At 39.5% G+C, this 18,811-nt stretch overlaps 1 protein-coding gene across 3 annotated transcripts in view; it reads left to right on the top strand.

The window, feature by feature from the left end:
• The window catches only part of LOC117415635 (cyclic AMP-responsive element-binding protein 3-like protein 2), a 34,912-nt gene that overhangs the window by 4,322 nt on the left and 11,779 nt on the right, over positions 1-18,811 (top strand). For 2 of the 3 annotated variants that reach the window (XM_034026220.3, XM_059026922.1), the window contains 7 exons: positions 7,853-8,078; positions 10,780-10,964; positions 11,446-11,530; positions 12,702-12,883; positions 13,288-13,434; positions 13,663-13,721; positions 15,413-15,481. In XM_034026220.3, the coding sequence (XP_033882111.3) occupies positions 7,853-8,078; positions 10,780-10,964; positions 11,446-11,530; positions 12,702-12,883; positions 13,288-13,434; positions 13,663-13,721; positions 15,413-15,481 (953 nt within the window). Of the gene's footprint in view, positions 1-427; positions 537-7,852; positions 8,079-10,779; positions 10,965-11,445; positions 11,531-12,701; positions 12,884-13,287; positions 13,435-13,662; positions 13,722-15,412; positions 15,482-18,811 lie in introns of those variants that run through there. The other variant, XM_034026221.3, reaches the window with a different exon arrangement.

Here is an 18,811-nt window from a genome sequence, read left to right on the forward strand (position 1 = left end):
GGGTGGTGCCTAATCTTTCAATATCGATATATCGTTCTCCAAAAAAGCAGATGCATCGATTCATCAACGTTATCAAAGGGTAAAAAAACCCCCAAAAAACCGCAGTAATACATGTGGAGCTGTGGATTATGTGTAACATTGCAAGTAATGTTTTAAAAACTATTATGCATATTAAATTGATTATGAATATACAGTAGTAATTTATGTGTGTGCATGTATATGTATATATACGTTATTCATGTTGATTTGTACCAGTTGGGTGTCAAAGCAAAATCCAAAAAACAAAAAACAAAAAGTACAGTAAAACTTCAAATACTCGCCGGGTCTCTAATAAGCGCCGGGGGTTCTGTGAAATATGTTAAATAGACGCCGGGTCTCTCTTAAACAGCGGGTTATGAATAATAATGCCCGTCGCACTGAATGTTCCAGTCAACACACACGACTGTACAGCGAGCTTACCAATTTGTTTTTCAACAGCGGGGAGACCCAGAGGCTCAGGATGAATGATAAGAAAACTGAATTTAACTTATTTTAAGGTACACGTAATGCATACAGTTGTTTTATTTGTGACGTTATTCATTTTAAAACCAGTTGTAAAGCTTTTTTGAACGTTCTGAAAGTAAGTAAAATAACAGTAAAATTAACAGTATTTCGTGCATTGAGTCTTGCAATGAATATTCATATTTTGTTCCTTTTCCAGCGTTCATATTTATCAATGTAAAAACAAATAAAAACAAATTAGTCACTTTTGCTTTGACTTTGTGATAAATCTGGCACTTATATTGATTTTATTGTTAATCTTTAAACAGTTTGAAGCATTTTTGAGTGTGTTGTGGGCCAACAGTATGAACTTATTTTTCGTATTAACACAGTATTTCATGCGGTTGTTTTGCAATGGAGATTTGTTCCTGGTTAATTTTTCATCGATTGTCCATGCTTACCAATGTCCACGTTTTGAGGGTGAACAATAAATATAATATGTGTTAGTAAAGATGATACTTTGCTTTTACTAATTCTAAAACCATGTTTGTTTCTTTATTGTGCTGCAAGCCTACCTAATGCACGCGTGTGTTCCAAATATTTACAGGGCTGTCTATAAATTTTAATGTTTTTATTATTATTACAATACTAACTGTTATTACCCACTGACACAACCTTTAATGACATTGCTGGAATGTTGTAATTTACTTATGTCGTTTCTATAGGTTGTGTGCAGGCAGATTTTTCATGATTGCATCTGAAGTATTTGTAGATGTTAGTGATCTTACATAATAAATTCCGAGTCCCAAATAGTCGCCGGTCTCCAAGGCGCCAGGACTACTGGCAAATATTGTAAATAAACGCTGGGGCGTTTATTTAAAGTTTTACGATAGTTTAAATCCATAACCAGTCAGAGTAACAGTCAATCAAGCGAAAAACTATGCAAGACATTTTAATAAAACGCCCACAATAACAGCAGTGCGTTTCTAAAACACAGGTGTAAAAGACAACATTTCCCCTTTTCATCCCTATCCAATAATTTCATTACGAAGTAGTTTATGCAATGAAACGTGTTAAAATAGTTCCACTACTCCCTGCATCCTCTCAGTATCTCGAGGTCTCAATATCTCAAACATTACTTTCTTTACTTTCCTTTCTTGCCGTCTTACTTTAGAAAATAATTTTCTAACTTCGGAAGGCACTGTAGCTCGGTCGATACAGTATTTGTAATTCTAGCACATGCTCTTAACTCCTGCACAGATGCAATCCCATCAGTAAACACTCACAGGGGGCGGGGCAGGGGGGAGAAGGTGAGCTCAATCACATGCAGATTCATGGAGTCAGACCTGAGGGGAGCAGAGAAGCTCTGCGCTTAATGCAAAAAATAATGGCCGATTCCAAATGTAATAAAAAATAAAAGATTTTCTTTGCTTAAACCCTTTACACAAAAACGATGCACAGTTGCCAAATTATACGAAAATCGATGCATTGCCTCAGCGTTACTTATGTGACTGATTCATTTGTTATTTACAGGGAATACCTGATATGTTTGCTATATGTGCTATAGAAGCTGTATCTCCCTGTTACTAGTCACATTTTACAGTGCAAGTTTCAATAGGCACGAGCTGATAGGTGGGCCTCAGCTGGCATGTTATTCATTTTGATCCTTTTAAGACTTTTCGACCCCTAACTTACCTCGATACATTTCTGTAAAAGGCTGAGGAATGGTCATGTATCCCTCCATGCAAATGAACATTTTTCAGACCTTCTGTCCCACTGAATCAGTACCATCTTGGCTGCCCATTGTGAATATGCATCCTGTTGACAGTATTTTTGTACCGTCCTTGTGTCTGTAACATATATTTTTTTGATGCATTGTTTCAGGTATTTGTCTGCAATGTTGTTGCTTTTTTATCATTTTTTTTTTATGATGAGCAAAAGCTTAGTAGGTCTGTTTGTTTGTCTGAAATACCACCTGGTCCTTTACAGAATGCTGTGTAAAGAACTGAAAGAGATTGCTTTCAGTATTGAGCCAAATGCATTCCGAAAATAAATGTAAATTAAGATTAAAAGGAAAATATGAAACAGGTGTAGTTGCATTATGAAAATAGGGTCCAATATTCTCTTATTGTTTTAAACAGAGGATACACCATAACAAAGATTATTACAAGATAAACTTCCAGTTGAACCCTTCTAAGATGGCGGCATAAAATCTTTTGTATGTGCACTCGTTCCAATTATTATTAAAATACTATACATTTGCACTAACTTAACAACTTTATACAAAAATGGAAACACCGGCTAAAAGACTGGCGTCTGATAGGGATCCACAGACCCCTTCTCCTATGAGCAAGACCAAGGGGAAAACAATCAAGAAGCAACTCATCCCGGATCCTGATGCACGTGCAGATACTGCCTTGGTATTGTCTGATTTGCAGTTGCTAACACTTAAAGGTTTTTTGGCTGAAGCTGTGCAAGAGTTGAAGAATGCATTACCTGAGCTTACTCAGTAATTCATAATTACAATTATTTTTATAATCTTGTTTCAGGTTGCCATTCTTTGTTGTATTACGTTTCATTTAATAATAATACAAGAAACGGTAATTTAAAACATTTTTGTTTATTATTAAAAAAAATAAAAAAAGTAATTTATTAACCTGTCTCGCTGACTAAACTAAAATTAGAAAATGAATCAACAATAACAGATACATACAAGTGAAAGTCCCAGTAAAACAATACAAGAACTCTGGGGAGCTGACTTTTATAAATACATATTTATATCAACATCCGTGAACCTTCGCTTCAGTTTCTTGATTGATCTGACATGGACTGACCCTGTATTTATATAATTTAATATCCACCGCTTTTCTCTTGCGGAACGAAATGTCTTTAATAAGGTGATAGATAAATGTGTAAAGAAAATGCAAATAGTTTGCATTTATGAAATTACAGTATTTAAACACTCGCTCACATTCTTTCTCTGATAAGTATTTATAATGAAGAGTTCTGATACGCTACGCTCCCTGTATGTTTTTGTTTGTTACGCTGTTTTGTATGCATTATGGAAGCTTTAACTGGAGGGCGGGTCTCGAAGTTCCCTTGACTACAGATCCCAGAGTGAACCGCTGGAATTGAAAGTGGCTGAGATGCAGAAGTAACTTTTAGATGAGTGACCATAAAGAAGACGTGAAGTTTTGTAGTATAATAATCGATCGAAGTTGTGCAGTTTATTAATCGTTCGAAGTCGGTTTCAGTGTTTAATTTAATAATCGGAAATTAACCGTATAAAAAAATAACAATAATCTTTGGTGTACATTGTTACAGATTTGAGTGAGTGATTGTGGGGGCTTAATTGCAGGTTTCTTTCACTTTCCTTTCCTCAAATCACAGTTCAGTTTTTTTTTTTAATACTTCAATGCTGTATATATTGAATTACTTAAAATAATTTAAAGCCATGTTAAAAATCTAAAGTCTGCTACATTACAAAGGACCTAAAGAAAAAATAAATAACTCTCAATGTTGATGGACTGTACAATAAGTTTTCCTACACTAGGTGTGCCAAACACCATGTATTTGCTTCATTGTATTTCTTCCTCTATGTTTGCTGTTTATTCCCTCCATTTCTCCCTTTTCTGTATCCGTTTGATTTTTTTGTCTCTAGTTCATGGGTCAAATATTGAGCTTGACAGGGTTCAGTGCACACTGGGGTCGTCCTGGTGTGTTTATCCCCTTTGCTAAAAGGCAACAGCCTACTGTGTTCTTATTTTTTTTTCACCTTTTAACAATTTCACAAATTGAGCTCAGTGCTTGTTGCTGAAATATATTTTTTACAGTCTGTTTTAATACCTCATGAGTATTTGTAGCTTTGTGAACAGGCAACATTGAGTGTTACTCATATTCCTTTTTTTCATGGAGGTGCTTTGAGCTGACTTCATGGTTGTGCACTCTAACTGCTTTCCTATTTCAGTATATTTTCCAGTCACACTCTAGTTACAGGGTAACAGTGTTCTGAATCCTGATGCATCTCACTAAATGTTGTCTACCGTGCAGTAGATCAACCAAAGATTCTGTAGATTGGGCACATTCAGCGCCATAATAGTTGATGGCTATTGTGAATCAAGTTTCCTGCACAGGCTATAGAAAATGTGTGAAACTCGATATCTGAGCAGCAACACTCAACCACTCAAAATTATTGCAAACATCTGAAAAAAGTGGAGCTTTTTAAATTTTTACAATTTACTTTGTTACTTATGAAGAAAGATAATATACACGAAAGACACCAGCAGTACCTGGTGAATTGTCTGACCGTTTTGAAGCTATTCATTCTTGTGTACTAGGAGAACACACAAGAGACTGTTGTAGGGAGATTGACATTGTTACACAGACACAGGCGCACAGAATTTAATTAATAAACAAACAAATAATAAACAATAATGTCACGTGTTGCTACCAGCAATGGTAGCGCACAGAAGATGGTACAAGACTGTACAAACACTAAAAATAAAACACAATATGACAAACTATAAATCAAAGGTGCCGTGAAAATGGCAGGCCTTGCAGCAGCCCTGATCATAGGGATCGCTATGTTCTTATAATGACGCTCCGCTGGACACGCCCACCTGCCTGCTGGAACAGCTGATTGGAACAGCAGCTGAAAGCACGCAGACAGGTAGCGGTCCCAAACGGAGCGTCATCACAATTAAATAATTCAATTACTCTATTTACACAAATCTGTATTTGCAACAATTAATCTCAAATATACAAATATACATGATTCCCCATGTGCAGGGCTTCTGCCCTGTCACAATTATTTTAACTCCAGGCTGGGAAATCTGAGCTAAGCTTTTAAATGGAGTACCTACAGTAAAGTTTATCTAGCCGTGGGCATAATGTGTTTTTTCTTTTGTTTGTTTTTTTTAAACTGTTGTTACCCCCCCCCCCCCCCCCCAAATGTTCCATTCCTTCACTTCCCCTGCAGTAGGTCATCTGTGTTTTTTTGAGAGTTGTCTGACAGTGAATTGAAGCAGCTTCTTGAGGATGGTAGTTAAAGCATGGTCTGGTTAGTCGAGCTGACAACTTCAATTAACCAGAGAGGGGGTTTATCAAAGCATTCTCTGACCAAATGTCAGTTTTACACCTCTATACATGCAAAGGATGAACAAGTTCATGTGTTTTTGGAGTTTTAATTGCATAATTGGTTTAATTGTGTGTAGAGATTATTCAAATAAAAAGTCTATTTTCCTTTGTCTGGAAATCTCCACAGGGGTGTAAAGCAACACACAGGCTGCCTTTTTTGTAAAAGACCCTGAAAAGAAGGTGATGTCCTAAGATTTTTTTTTTTTTTTTTAAATAGTCCTTTCGCAAACAAGCTTGGCTCTGTGGTTTCTGGTAACAGGGCCCCTCCCCCTCTGCTATACAGATGTGTCTTACTCAGTCTTTAATTGTAGCCAGATGTTTGGCTGACTGCCGGGACTCGGACAGAGCCTCCCACCCTGTGCCTTGTTTTTGCATTCTCATTCTCTGCCTCTGTTGTTTTCTCTCCGCATTCCCTCTTTTGCTCCCATCTGTGCTTTGAATGCAGTCACTGATCTGCCTTTTAAAACATTGTCTGCAAATAAAATGGTTGTTCCCAATAATAATAGAAAAAAGAAAATATATTTGGATTGGAACAGCAGATTCTCATTGCATCATATATTTATTTTAAACATAGCGTGTAACTCACCATTACTGTAAATTTTGTATTAGCATGCAACAGTTGTAACAGCCTGTATGTGTGCACTGCACTGTAGTACTCCCTTCCCAGTCCTCTCCTTTTACCATTCCCTGTAGTACTGTTGTTTCACTGTGTAGACTAGCTCTGATTTCAAATTGCACACTTGTTTTGTGCCCACGCTCTGACTCACTGCTGGCGAAACAACTCTGTGCGATGACTAATTCCGCACTAGAGATTTGCAGTGTGTCTGTAAATGACTGGAAACAAGCCTCTGTGCTCCGTGATTGCTGGCTCTACTCTTTTCCTGGAGAGGTTGGAAAAAGCTTTAAAAATACTACTGGGGTGTAATCGTAACACATGTATTTGGAAATAAATAGTCCCTGATGCAGTTGCACACTGGTTCTGATTTGCTGCTGTAGTACTGCAATGGATTACCAGCAGTGTATGATGTATGTTTATGGTATAAGTGTTTGGTGGCTATAGTACCTGTAATCAAGTTGAGAGCAAGATGGGTCTGTCATACAAAGAATGCAAGAGAAAGTGTTTTACTCCAGGGGATATTTATTGACCAACTGGTTAACATTAGTACAATTTAAAATGCAGTAACAGGCCCGAATAAAATCAAGTTAATTCCTTTTAGAACAGCTGTATTAAGATCTGCCCCTGCTTAGATCAGTACAATAAACCCCACTGTTACCTGTGTTTATATCATTTTTTTATCATCACGATCGAGCAGTTTGAGGCTGAGCAGGCTGGCCTGTGCGGGTGACGTCAGACCCGGAAGAAACACAGCACTGCGAGGTGATATGGTTAATGAAAGAGAATCCACAGCAGACTGCAGTATGAGTGAAAGCGTTTATCCCGTGCACCAATATATATACACCGATATTAACATGCCACATACAACATATAACACAAAATACGCACAGGGGCGGGGACACCCTGCCACAGAGGCGTATAGATGTAGTAGCCTGGGATGCTAACTGTAGAGGTTTGTCCTCGGGCTGTATAGATGGGACACTGGAGATTGGAATTATTTTGCCCATTATTAGATGCCTGTGTAGAGGCTGGATTCCAGGACGCATCTGAGGAATGGGCAGCTGGAAGTGTCTGTGGACCTACTTTCAGATCTTGTTGGAAATATACATTTGTTTGATTGAAATTCACATACTGTCAGTTATGAAAAATTTCCCAACCTTGCTTGTTAAAAGTAGATGTCATTGTGCAGATGTCAGTGTTACTGTATGGTGCCACCACCTCAACAGAATGCAAGTACTGTTCACTGGATTTTCTGGACAGCTGTTTTTACCTCAAACTTTCATGAAACCAGGAAGCTTATAGTACAGAGTTTAATAATGCAAAGATATGCTGATTTGTCTGGTTTAGGCTAGGTTTTATTTAGTTTCAGCTGTGCTATGCCGATATAAAGTACTTGCTACCAGTTTGCATAAAAACGTGCCAAATTTATTCCCTAATAGTTCTTAATAATGTGTACTATGCACAATAAGGGTTCCATCATTCCCATGAGTTTTGCTTTTTGCGTTTATGAAGCTAGATTATATGTGTGTAACATTCTGCTGCTTTTGCCTTGATATAATATTGTTTGAAGTGAGGTGCCCAATATGGGTTTCATTTGCTCCGTTCTTTGTGCCCCTACAGCACTTCTCAGAGCTGCTGGACGACTTCTCTCAGGACGCCATCCTGGGCCAACTGTTGAGCGACCCCTTCCTGTCTGATAGGAGCGAGGCTATGGAGACAGAGGAGGAGAAACCAACCTCCCCCTCGCCCCCTCACATCCAGACCGAACATAGCTATTCGCTGAGCGGGGACTCCCGGCCACAGTCCCCCCTCACACACCTCCCCGGCGAAGTGGGCAGGGAACAGGGTAAGCCAGCAGAAACTTACCTGGGAGAGGGGAGGACAGCTTTTGTTAACCCAAAAAAGTACCGCTTTGTCCACCATTAACTTGAAAGACTTACTCATAAGATCTTCAGTAGCAGGGAAGGAAATTAAGGTAGGCAAAGTGTGATGTACAATTTATACTTGCTTAAATGAAAATATACCTATTGAATCTTTATGTCAAAGACAACTCTGACAAGAGATTTGGATAAACTCATCTAGGACAAAGAATGCCATTTGTTACACTAAATCAGAACAAAGTATCGAACTTCAAACAGATTTTTGTTTACACCTTGTGTCTGATTTTCGGTTTTAACTGATAAAACACTATAAAACACCACTGAATGTATTCAAAGAAAATATATTCATATGTTTGTCTAACTTTTGATTACACTTGGATATGAATGTAGTTTTGTTGGTGATATAGAAGGATGTTGTGGTAAAACCCGAGATCATTATAGTACGTTATTGTTTATACATAGCTAAAAGGGGGCTCATTAAATTATCACCACAAGTATGTCTTTTGTAGTTTCACTATGAGAAGCACAGACTGTTTGTGTTATGTGATTTTAAGGTCAAACTATCATTCAACATTAAACGCAATTTAAGTGCAACACTTCAAACATCATACAAGGGTTGAATAAATTCTAATGTTTAATTAGAGACTAAGAATTACCTACAGGGCAGGGATAGCACAAACAGTGCCTCCTGAAATGGTGCCCACTTTAAAATTGAAAGTGCTCACTCGTTTGTATTTAGTGTATACTTTCTTATATTTAACTTCATTTTATAAATGAAAATTACAATAAATGAATACAAACCTCCCAATTTCCTTTTTATTGAGAGATATTTTCTAGTTTGTGCCGTGACGCTGGTCATGTAAAATGGTTTAGACTTGTGTCCGTGTGCATTTAATATAAAGAAACAGTATTTCGGCATCTGCTTCAGAGACAAAGAGCTCTTTCTCCTGCACTACTGTAGCTGATCTGTTCACCTTGAATGCTGTGAGCTGTGCAGGCGAAGGGGAGCTCCCAGCAGCACACAGGGAGCTGTGTGTCTCTACTGTCTACAAACACCCAGCCACCCCTAACCCAGAGACAAAGGCACATCTTAATTCAGAGTCATTTTTTACACCAGTTGCAGTAGTACTGGACTCTCCTGAGGTATAAACTAGACAACCTATTTGAAGACTAGTGTAGAGAAAGTGTGGAAAGATCTGGAGAATGAGGTGACATACGTATATCTTTTCATTGAAGGAGAAAATGAATCTGATCTCGCAGGCATGTCTCTTTCTCCTGGATTCAGGAATGTGAACCTGTCTTACGAAAGGCTGAAAGAGCACAGGCATTAGGAATGAGGGTGGATTGTGAATATGCCTAGTATCAAACGCCAGTACACATACCAGAGAAGGTTTCAACTGAAGCCAGCTTGGAAGATGCAGATTTCAGTCCTGTGCCAACAGGGCTCCATCAATTCTTGTATGAGTAGTTCCTAGCGTCTGCCATTTTTTCTGTTTTAAAAAACAGTGTGTCTACAGCCTTTAAATACATCTTAATTTGCTCCCAGTTCAGTTACCTGGTTCAATACCTGGTTTGGGTTAACTATGTCAACTCCTTTTAAGATTGTAAAGACTTCAATCATGCGCCCCGATTCTTTTTTGTTCCAGGCTAAATATATTTAGTTTAATCCTTTCTTCATATCTTAATCCTTTGGGGGGGGGGGGGGGGGGGGGGGGGGGGGGGGGGAGGGGTACTTAATAAAGTATTTTTTTATGCATGTTTCAGACAGTAACTTACCTTGTTCAGTATTTTTCTTTTCTTCTGTTCTATATTACTGGGGTACAGTCGATTTCACGTTGCTTTCTTTATATTAATCAGACTATCAATATACTTTTGTTTATTCTCGTAACTTTCCATTTTGAACACTGAACTTGTTCTTAAACTTATTAGACTGATAATATATAAAATGAACTATTTTTATTTTAACACCTAAGCTGTTTGTTTACTTTCTCGATATTATTCATAATTCTCAAAGCCCAACAGCAGCTGTGATACATTATTGAGATGATCTTATTATTTTTTATTTATTTTACTTTTTGGAAATCTGAAGAAATGGAGAATAAAAAACAGACATTAATGTAACTGTCGTCGCATTTACATTACATTGACATAGGAGACAGATGGGATGTAAACGATGACTGTGACTGGCAGGGAAAAGTTGGGAGTTTTATATTAGGTGTGTTCTCTTTCATTATATTAAACCCTTTTCAAAGGGGAGGAAGCTTCATCAATCACTGCAGCTAATAACTGTTTTAGTACATCTGAAAATCTTGTGATTGAGTGTCTCAAGTTTTTGATGGAAATTAAGCAATATGTATTGTAAGCAGTCAACAAGGAATGAATTACATGGTGCAACACTGAACATGACTGTGGAATCTTTTTGATGTTACATTAAATAAATAGAGCACTGTTCCCCCTGGTTAAATGGTTCAAATCATTGTTTTGGCTTTTTACAACTAAAACACATGCTATTTAATATTGCAAATACCAACAAGATTAAAATGGGACCCCACATAACCAAATGTCTTGATATGACTCTGACCTTATTCTTTGTTATTTTACATTTGTATTTAGCAACGAGTCTAAACCAGTGCTCCCACTCACTGCTGTCTCTCCTCCTCTCTGTAGGTGATGAGGATAGCGAGTGCTGGCCCATGGAGAGCCCAGAGAAGGAGCTGAAGATGGATCATCTCCTGTGCGACCCCACCAGCCTCCTCCCTGCCCTCACACTCGCAGCCTCCAAGACACAGAGCCCCGCACTGGCCGTTCCCATCCTGGTGACCACACCGCCACAGGTCACAATCGCCAACCAGGTTCGTAGACCAGGTGCCAGGATGGGCACTAATAAGGCCTGTTTTGTTGAGAAAATAAATTCTAAAAATATTTACAATAGATATCAAATGGCAGTTGACTATATTAATAATATATCATGTTATTTTGTATTTGTACATTTTTTATATCATTGCATGTGAAATGTGGCTTTTTCATTGGTTCTATGTGGGGAAAAAAACCGCCCATATCTTCTTGTTGAGATTTCAGTATGTTGAAAATGAAAGATGTGGAAGATACTCATTGAACTGTTTCTAGACTGTTGTTGGTTTCTTTGACAACAGTTTAGAAAAGTAATAGTTATGCAAAACTTTATTTAATCCATCAAAACATTATTAAAGTTTTGTAGATGGTGCCCATATTATTGCAAACTTAACAACATGGCAAAAAGAAATCTGACAGACCATATTAAATAAATTTGTAATCAACAAAGCGCCAACAATGTTGCTTTTGTTACATTCGCAGAGGAATGATGCCAGTGAAGAGGTTTTGCCAAAGATTAAGCTGGAGCCTCATGAAGTGGATCAGTTCCTGAACCTCTCGCCTAAAGGTAAGGACTTTCTTTTAAATGGGGGGGGGGGGGGGGGGGGGGGGGAAGAGGGCTTTAGTGTGTTTAGACTCCTTACATTAGAGACTGCAGAGAGGCTTTGAACCAGGGTGGAATGTGTCACTGTGTTGTATCACAAACAGTGGGTGGGGTTTCAGTTTTAAATATGATCCACTATCCTTATAGTGGCTTGGAAGAAGCGACAATGCTAATGCTAATAAAAATATCAATTATCTTTAGCTCATATTTTGTTTCTTTTGTTGGTTCCTCTTGGAAGCCCCAATTTATCATAGCAGTGCCTTCACTAAAATTTCTCGTCGCCAGTGTTGGAGCATAGTGTTGTGTCTAAGACTTCTCTATTAAAAATTGTTTTATACAATTCCCTTTCAATGTTGAAAAGTTGGCAAACCATTCTTTAAAATTTCTAAATTGTTTACTGAGCTTGTGCAGAGCTTGAAGATGTTGTGTATAACATCCTGCTGTTGCAAGTGGTTGAAGGACCATGTCAATTTGGCTCTCATAGTAGGGGAGTGACAAACAAACACATTTTAAGAGAGTTTATGCCCCTACAGCTAAAAATAACCATGGAATCTAAAGAACTTGATTAGTTTTGGTTTCTTATAAATTTCACTATATAGGAGGCTAAACTATGGAAGGAGTTGATGGCACATGCTGTGGCAATTTTAGCTTCTCCACATTGCCCTGCCTCGAGTCTGCCCTGGTAGTAGATGGATCAATCTTCTTGACCATTCTTTGGCCTTTTTTGAGACCAAAAGAAAAAAAACAAGCAGCCAATATACAGATTTATACTGTATAATTAAATATATATATTTTATAAGTATGGCAGCATTGTTAATGTGGAAGAGAAGTTAAGCTTATATACTCCAGCTGCTGGTTTTACAGACCCTGATTCGCACTAATCGTGGACTACCTGTTAACTTAGGTAATGTAGTCCGAATCCGTGCTAATCAGGGTCTGTAAAAAAAAAAATATATCAGTATGTACTGGGACTTTGCTGGGGTCAGGGTGTCCCAGTGCCCATATAAAAGTTAGCCGGTAAATTTGCATAGTGATGTATCTAGAGACTTGGGTGTTACGAACATTCATTTTTTCTGTCTGTCTGTCTGTCTGTCTGTTTCTTCCATTCCTAACTGTCCACTGTTCATCTCCACAGTCCTGGACTCCGTGCAGCTGCCCCCTACCCCCCCCAGCTCCCATGGCAGTGACTCAGAGGGTGGGCAGAGCCCGACCAGATCCTGCCTATCTCCCAGCTCCACCCAGTCAAAGCCCATCCTAAAAGTGGCACCCCGGGTGCCTTCCTCCCTCACCAACTCTCCACTTCTCACCGCCCCACACGTAAGTGCTGGAAAACTGCTGAGGAGTGGAAACTGTATCTCTCCTCTTGAAGGCATTTAAGCAAGACTATGATGGCAGTATTCACAATCATTGAGACAGCTTAGCTTCTTACATATAGCTTTTAATACCATTGCCATTGTCCCCCCTAATGTTGTTTTATCTTCTAAATTGGAGGACATTTTTTTTTCTTTTTAAAGCTTGCAAATTTATTAAAATAACTGTTTCCATTCACAAATCTTCCTCAGTTTAGCTATGCATTGGATGTTTTCGAATGTTTAGTTAGTCACTCTTTCCCAGCAATTCCCATTCTAATAGCTAACATATAACCTGTGTTAGCATACGGTGCTGGCCACCAGGGACTTCTCGCAATTGATGGTGTATTTTTTGATTTTATGTTTTCGTAGAAGCTGCAAGGCTCTGGGCCCCTGATGCTTACAGAGGAGGAGACGAGAACACTGATCGGTGAGGGTTACCCCGTCCCCACCAAGCTCCCCCTCTCCAAAGCTGAGGAGAAAGCACTGAAGAAAATCCGCAGGAAGATCAAAAACAAGGTGAGAGTCTTTGGATCCCATGCAGAAATATAGTGACGCATATCACAAGGATATAGTGACACTTTGTTCTTGAATGTTTTGTTATATCTTGCAAACTGCTCATCCAGTTGTGATGAAACTTGGTAGGGGCATTCCTGGACAAGCAATACTGTTGCTTAGACTAAGCTAAGGATCAGATCTCAGGATTAAGGTAACGTATTGATTTTTATTTATTATTTATCCTCTCAGATTTCTGCTCAAGAAAGTCGAAGAAAAAAGAAAGAGTACATGGACACTCTGGAGAAAAAGTGAGATTTGTTTGTATTTTATTTCATTTTGTTTATTTCTTGTGAATTTAAAAATAAATAATACCACCGGAGCAAAACATTTTGTCTTTTTTTTAGGCTGTGTTCACACTGGGTCTGTTTAGAGGGTTTAGTCCGCACTCGGTACGTTTGGTGTGAAGTGTGAACAACAAAGTCTGCTTGGTAAAGGAACCGTACCGAGTCCACTTAGAGGGTCTCGGTCTGTTTGGCAAACGCACAGAGTCTGGTTTGCTTGCTAAACCTCAATGTGAAGAACTGCGGGACTCAGTCCTTTTACACATAGGAAGCAAACCTGACTCAGAAGTAAACATTTCACGCTTAGTTTAGTTCATTTTCTGAGGAAACAAGTAGAGCAAAAACAAGATGTCTCAGGCTACATTAGGGATTGTACCAGTTTCCAGCATTTCTTAATGTCTGATAGCTTGAAGCAGTGTTTAACTGGTAATATACTAATCGCTGATCTATTTTTTTGTAATCTGTTTTTTTGTACATATACATATATATGTTTTGAGAGGACAATATAAAGAAAACGAGTTATGATCTGCAATAAATACACCAGGTGTTTGTTTAATTTTTAAACTATTACTGTGTTTATTATATGCTGTTATTTTAACGGCTTCAGAGTTGCTAGGGCATCAGTGAACTGAAGAAAAAAAAAGTCCCAGTTTTTCACTCTGCAAATCTGGTAACCCTAAATTTATACGGACAGTGCGAAACTAAAGCTCTCATAGAAATTTGGTGAGACACCAAAAGCCAAGCCGAACTAGACAAAACTCGCAAAAATAGTAAAATATGAACAGGTGAACAGTGCAGTGTTGCGTAACTGAATACTGCACTATTCCCCTACTGCAGACATTCAGCACATGTGTTAATTAAATTAGCAGCTCCCCCCGTTCCCCTGCTTTCTTCCACAGCAATATGTAAGAATCTAAAACATGCTATTAAAAACCTGAGTAATACAATAGCTGCCATCTTTCAAATATTGTAAACATCCGGTTCACAGACCACATAAATGAACCGAGTGCACTTGCAAACTGCATTGCGAAGACAATCGAACCTAAAATTTTTTTTTTTTAATTTTTTTAAAAAAATTTGCTCGCATCCAAATAAACTCAGTACCTTTGCTCGCAGATAAGTGTGAACAGCAAGCACATTGATACATTGTTTCAAACAAAACGACCAGACCGAGTCCATTTGAAACGGACCCGGTGTGAATGCAGCCTAAAAGGCACAGACATACCAATTGGGTTTCTTAAACCATGGCTTTTAGATTTGAATCATGAAACGTAGTATCTTGTTACATTTATGTTTTAATTAATGATAATTTTAAATATTGTCATTTCTCCAGGAAGTGTTAGTGTAAGGATAACCATTTCTCTTCAATATGCAACAATATTATCAAATTTTAATATTGAAGCTCGGAGACTGGTGTCTGGTGCCCTCTAGTGGCAAAAGTGTTAAATAATCTGGATAGTTTTACGGAGAGTCTTTTGTTTGTCAAACATGCTATTGGTGCAGCCACTTTCTGTGCCTCACACAAGGGACAATGAAAACATTGCACTTGGGCCATGCAAATATTTTAACATACAAAGACTGTGTTTCTATTACTGAAAACTTTACTAAGAAGGAGAAGGAGGCTTTTTCTGACTGCAGATCTAATTCTCTGTCCACAGGGTAGAAATGTGCTCCAATGAGAACAGCGAACTGCGTCGCAAAGTGGAGACTCTGGAGATCACAAACAGGTAAGTGTTTAACTGAAGCTGTGTTTCTCCAGGTGTTACCCTGCTCTGATGCACACACATTTAGTGTCATTCTCATGAGCCTTAATCCTTTCCATCTTCCAAGGTTGTACACACCTGTTTTCAGTAGAAACATATGAAGATACATAAAAAAATGTAGGTTGTATGTTGAAAAAGGTTGCTAAGTTGCTGATGCGCTGGGGAGGCCGCACTTTGGTTGATCCCCGGAGCCAGCATCGCAGCCGTTGTGTGTGCTGATGCGCCAGGGAGGCAAAATAAGCTGATCCCTGGAGCCAGCATTACACTTCAGCCATTAACACCAGACAGAAGGATATCTACATCATCATATGGAAGGAAACGTAAATGGATGGAGACACATATGGATCACATTAGTTTACTGTAAAGCTACGTCTTAGTTGGTGCTTATCTTGGCGAGAGCCGAGTTCAAATCAGCATGAAGTTTTAACATCTACTCTCGTGTAATGGAAATCATGAAGATCGGGATATGTCCAGTGACTGCTGTGAATAGTGCAGCTGGCAACAAGGGAAAGACCTTGTGACAGCCTGGAGAGACAGCTGACAGGAGGAAAGAGACCCCATTGGGGCTGGTAAGGGTTAGCTACCCTTGTCTGCAGTATCCAGCTCTGTGTTTACAGGATGCTGGAGACACCCGCCCAAGGCTTCTAAGAAATTAAAGAGAAAAATACCCCTAGAGTCTGTGAGAGCGGGGGCGGAAGATGACTCAACGTTGGACAACACGGTTAACGACTTAGGAACGGAAACGGATATGAGTATGGAGAGTACTTCACAAAAGACTAGTTCAAGATCTGCAGTTAACAAAGACATGGAACTCCAGGTTTGTGTCTGCGGCTGGAGCAAGGCGACAACGGTCAGGGGTTTGAAGATTCATCAAGGGAGAATGAAATGCTTGAGGGAGAAGGGACAAGGGCCTCGCATTGATCAATACTTCTTACGAAGTCAGTCAAGTCAGTCGAATGAAATCCAGCGACAGGAAGCAAACCACAGTTCGCAGGATATCAGCACCCCTGTCATAGATGTGAGGAGGACTTGCATGGACACAGTTAGTGATGAACCTAATGATCCTTGTGAACCCGGTCAGACAAACCAGCATAAGAGAGAAAAGAACCTCAACGGGCACAAGCCTGGAGTTAAATGGCCAAGAGCTTGTGAGAAAACTGCATGGGACACAGTAAACACAGATCTCTGCGTTGCATTGGAAAGATTAAGTGGAACAGTTGAAAAGAAGCTGGATAAATTTGGGGACATCATCTACGCATATGGAAGTGAGAGGTTTGGAGTTGAAAAAAGGAAGGAAAAAGTACAAACTATTCCTGGAAAGTCTAGACGGCAGCAGGAGATTGAACGCTTAGTTAGAGAAAGGAGACAGCTGAGGAACCAATGGAGAAGAGCAGAACAAAGTCAGAAGGAGGGACTCAATCTCTTACAAAGGGTCATAAAAGATAAGCTTGCAACATTGCGCAGAGCTGAGCGCCTACGGAAACGCTACAAAAAGAAGGAGCGTGCGAGAGCTAACTTTTATAAAGACCCATTCAAATTTGTAAAGAAGTTATTCACCAGTGAGAAGAATGGCACACTAAAAGCATCTAAGGTTGAGCTGGAGAGATATTTGGAGGAAACACATACAGATTCAAAAAGGCAGGAGCCTATGTCAATTCCGTCAGACATCCCACCTATCAATCCACCAGAATACCAAATGGAGGACTGTGCACCTAAGTGGAAAGAAATAGAGCAAGCTGTGAAAAAAGCAAGGGCTTCATCATCTCCAGGGCCTAATGGAGTTCCGTACAGAGTGTACAAGAGTGCTTCAGGAGTTCTACGAATTCTGTGGAAATTGATGAAAGTGGCATGGGAAAAACAGGTTGTACCAAGAGCATGGCGCCGAGCAGGTGGAGTCTTTATACCTAAAGAAAAAGATTCTACAAGCATCAGTCAGTTTCGTCCCATTTCCCTATTAAACGTAGAAGGCAAGATTTTCTTCAGCATTATTGCTCAGAGATTGTCAGCTTACCTATTAAAGAACTGCTTCATTGACACTTCAATACAAAAAGCGGGCATTCCAGGTTTCCCAGGTTGCTTAGAACACATCAATGTGATCTGGCAACAAATTCAATCAGCTAAAAAGGAGAGGAAGGAGCTCCATGTGACATTCCTGGATTTGGCTAATGCATATGGTTCAGTGCCACATGAACTACTTTGGGCAGCATTTGATTTTTTCAGTGTACCGATGACAATAACAAATTTAGTGAAAGCCTATTTTGGAGATTTACAATTCAGTTTTTCAACTTCAGAATTCAGCACTACATGGCAATGCCTAGAGGTTGGAATAATGGCAGGATGCACCATTTCTCCACTGGCTTTTACCATGGCAATGGAAGTAATCATTAGGGCATCAAAATGGGTAGTAGGAGGAGAGCGCTTGGCTTCTGGAATGCGACTACCACCAATTCGAGCATACATGGATGACATGACAACCATGACTACAACAGTAGCCTGCACTAATCGATTATTGGGCAAATTAACCAATAACATTGAATGGGCACGAATGCAATTCAAGCCCACTAAATCAAGGAGCATCTCTATAATTAAAGGCAAAGTAGTAGATAAAACATTCTTCATTAATGGTGAGGCAATACCAACAGTGTCTGAGAAGCCAGTGAAGAGTCTTGGGAGATGGTACGACGGGGATCTAAAGGACACAGTTCGTGTGGGAGAAGTTAGACAACAAGCAGTGGAAGGGTTGAAGAGCATAGCCAGCTGCGCTCTACCAGGTAAACTAAAACTCTGGTGCTTTCAGTTTGGTCTACTGCCGAGGTTGCTGTGGCCACTGACTGTGTACGAGGTTTCTTTGACAACAGTAGAGAAGCTGGAAGCTTTAATCAGTTCATACATCAGGAAATGGTTGGGAGTTCCACGCTGCCTCAGCAGAGTGGGACTTTATGGTAAAGGAATACTGCAGCTACCAGTCTCTGCTCTAACCGAGGAGTTTAAGTGCGCCAAGGTCAGACTGGAAATGACATTAGTAGAGTCACACGATAAATGCGTAAGGGAGGCAGCACCTGTGTTGAAAACTGGAAGAAAGTGGGCGGCAAAGAAAGCTGTGGAAGATGCAAAGGCTGCCCTTCGAATTGGTGATATCATGGGGCAAGTTCAGCATGGAAGAGGGGGTCTTGGTTTCAGTTCAACTCCTCCTACATGGCACAAGGCGGCCCCAGCTCAAAGGAGGAAGCTGGTAGTCAACGAGGTGCAAAAGCAGGAGGAGAGGATGAGGTGTATAAAGGCCATTTCCCAGGC

Source organism: Acipenser ruthenus, chromosome 7 (assembly GCF_902713425.1).
Source record: "Acipenser ruthenus chromosome 7, fAciRut3.2 maternal haplotype, whole genome shotgun sequence".
In the NCBI taxonomy this organism is placed as follows: Eukaryota; Metazoa; Chordata; class Actinopteri; order Acipenseriformes; family Acipenseridae; genus Acipenser; species Acipenser ruthenus.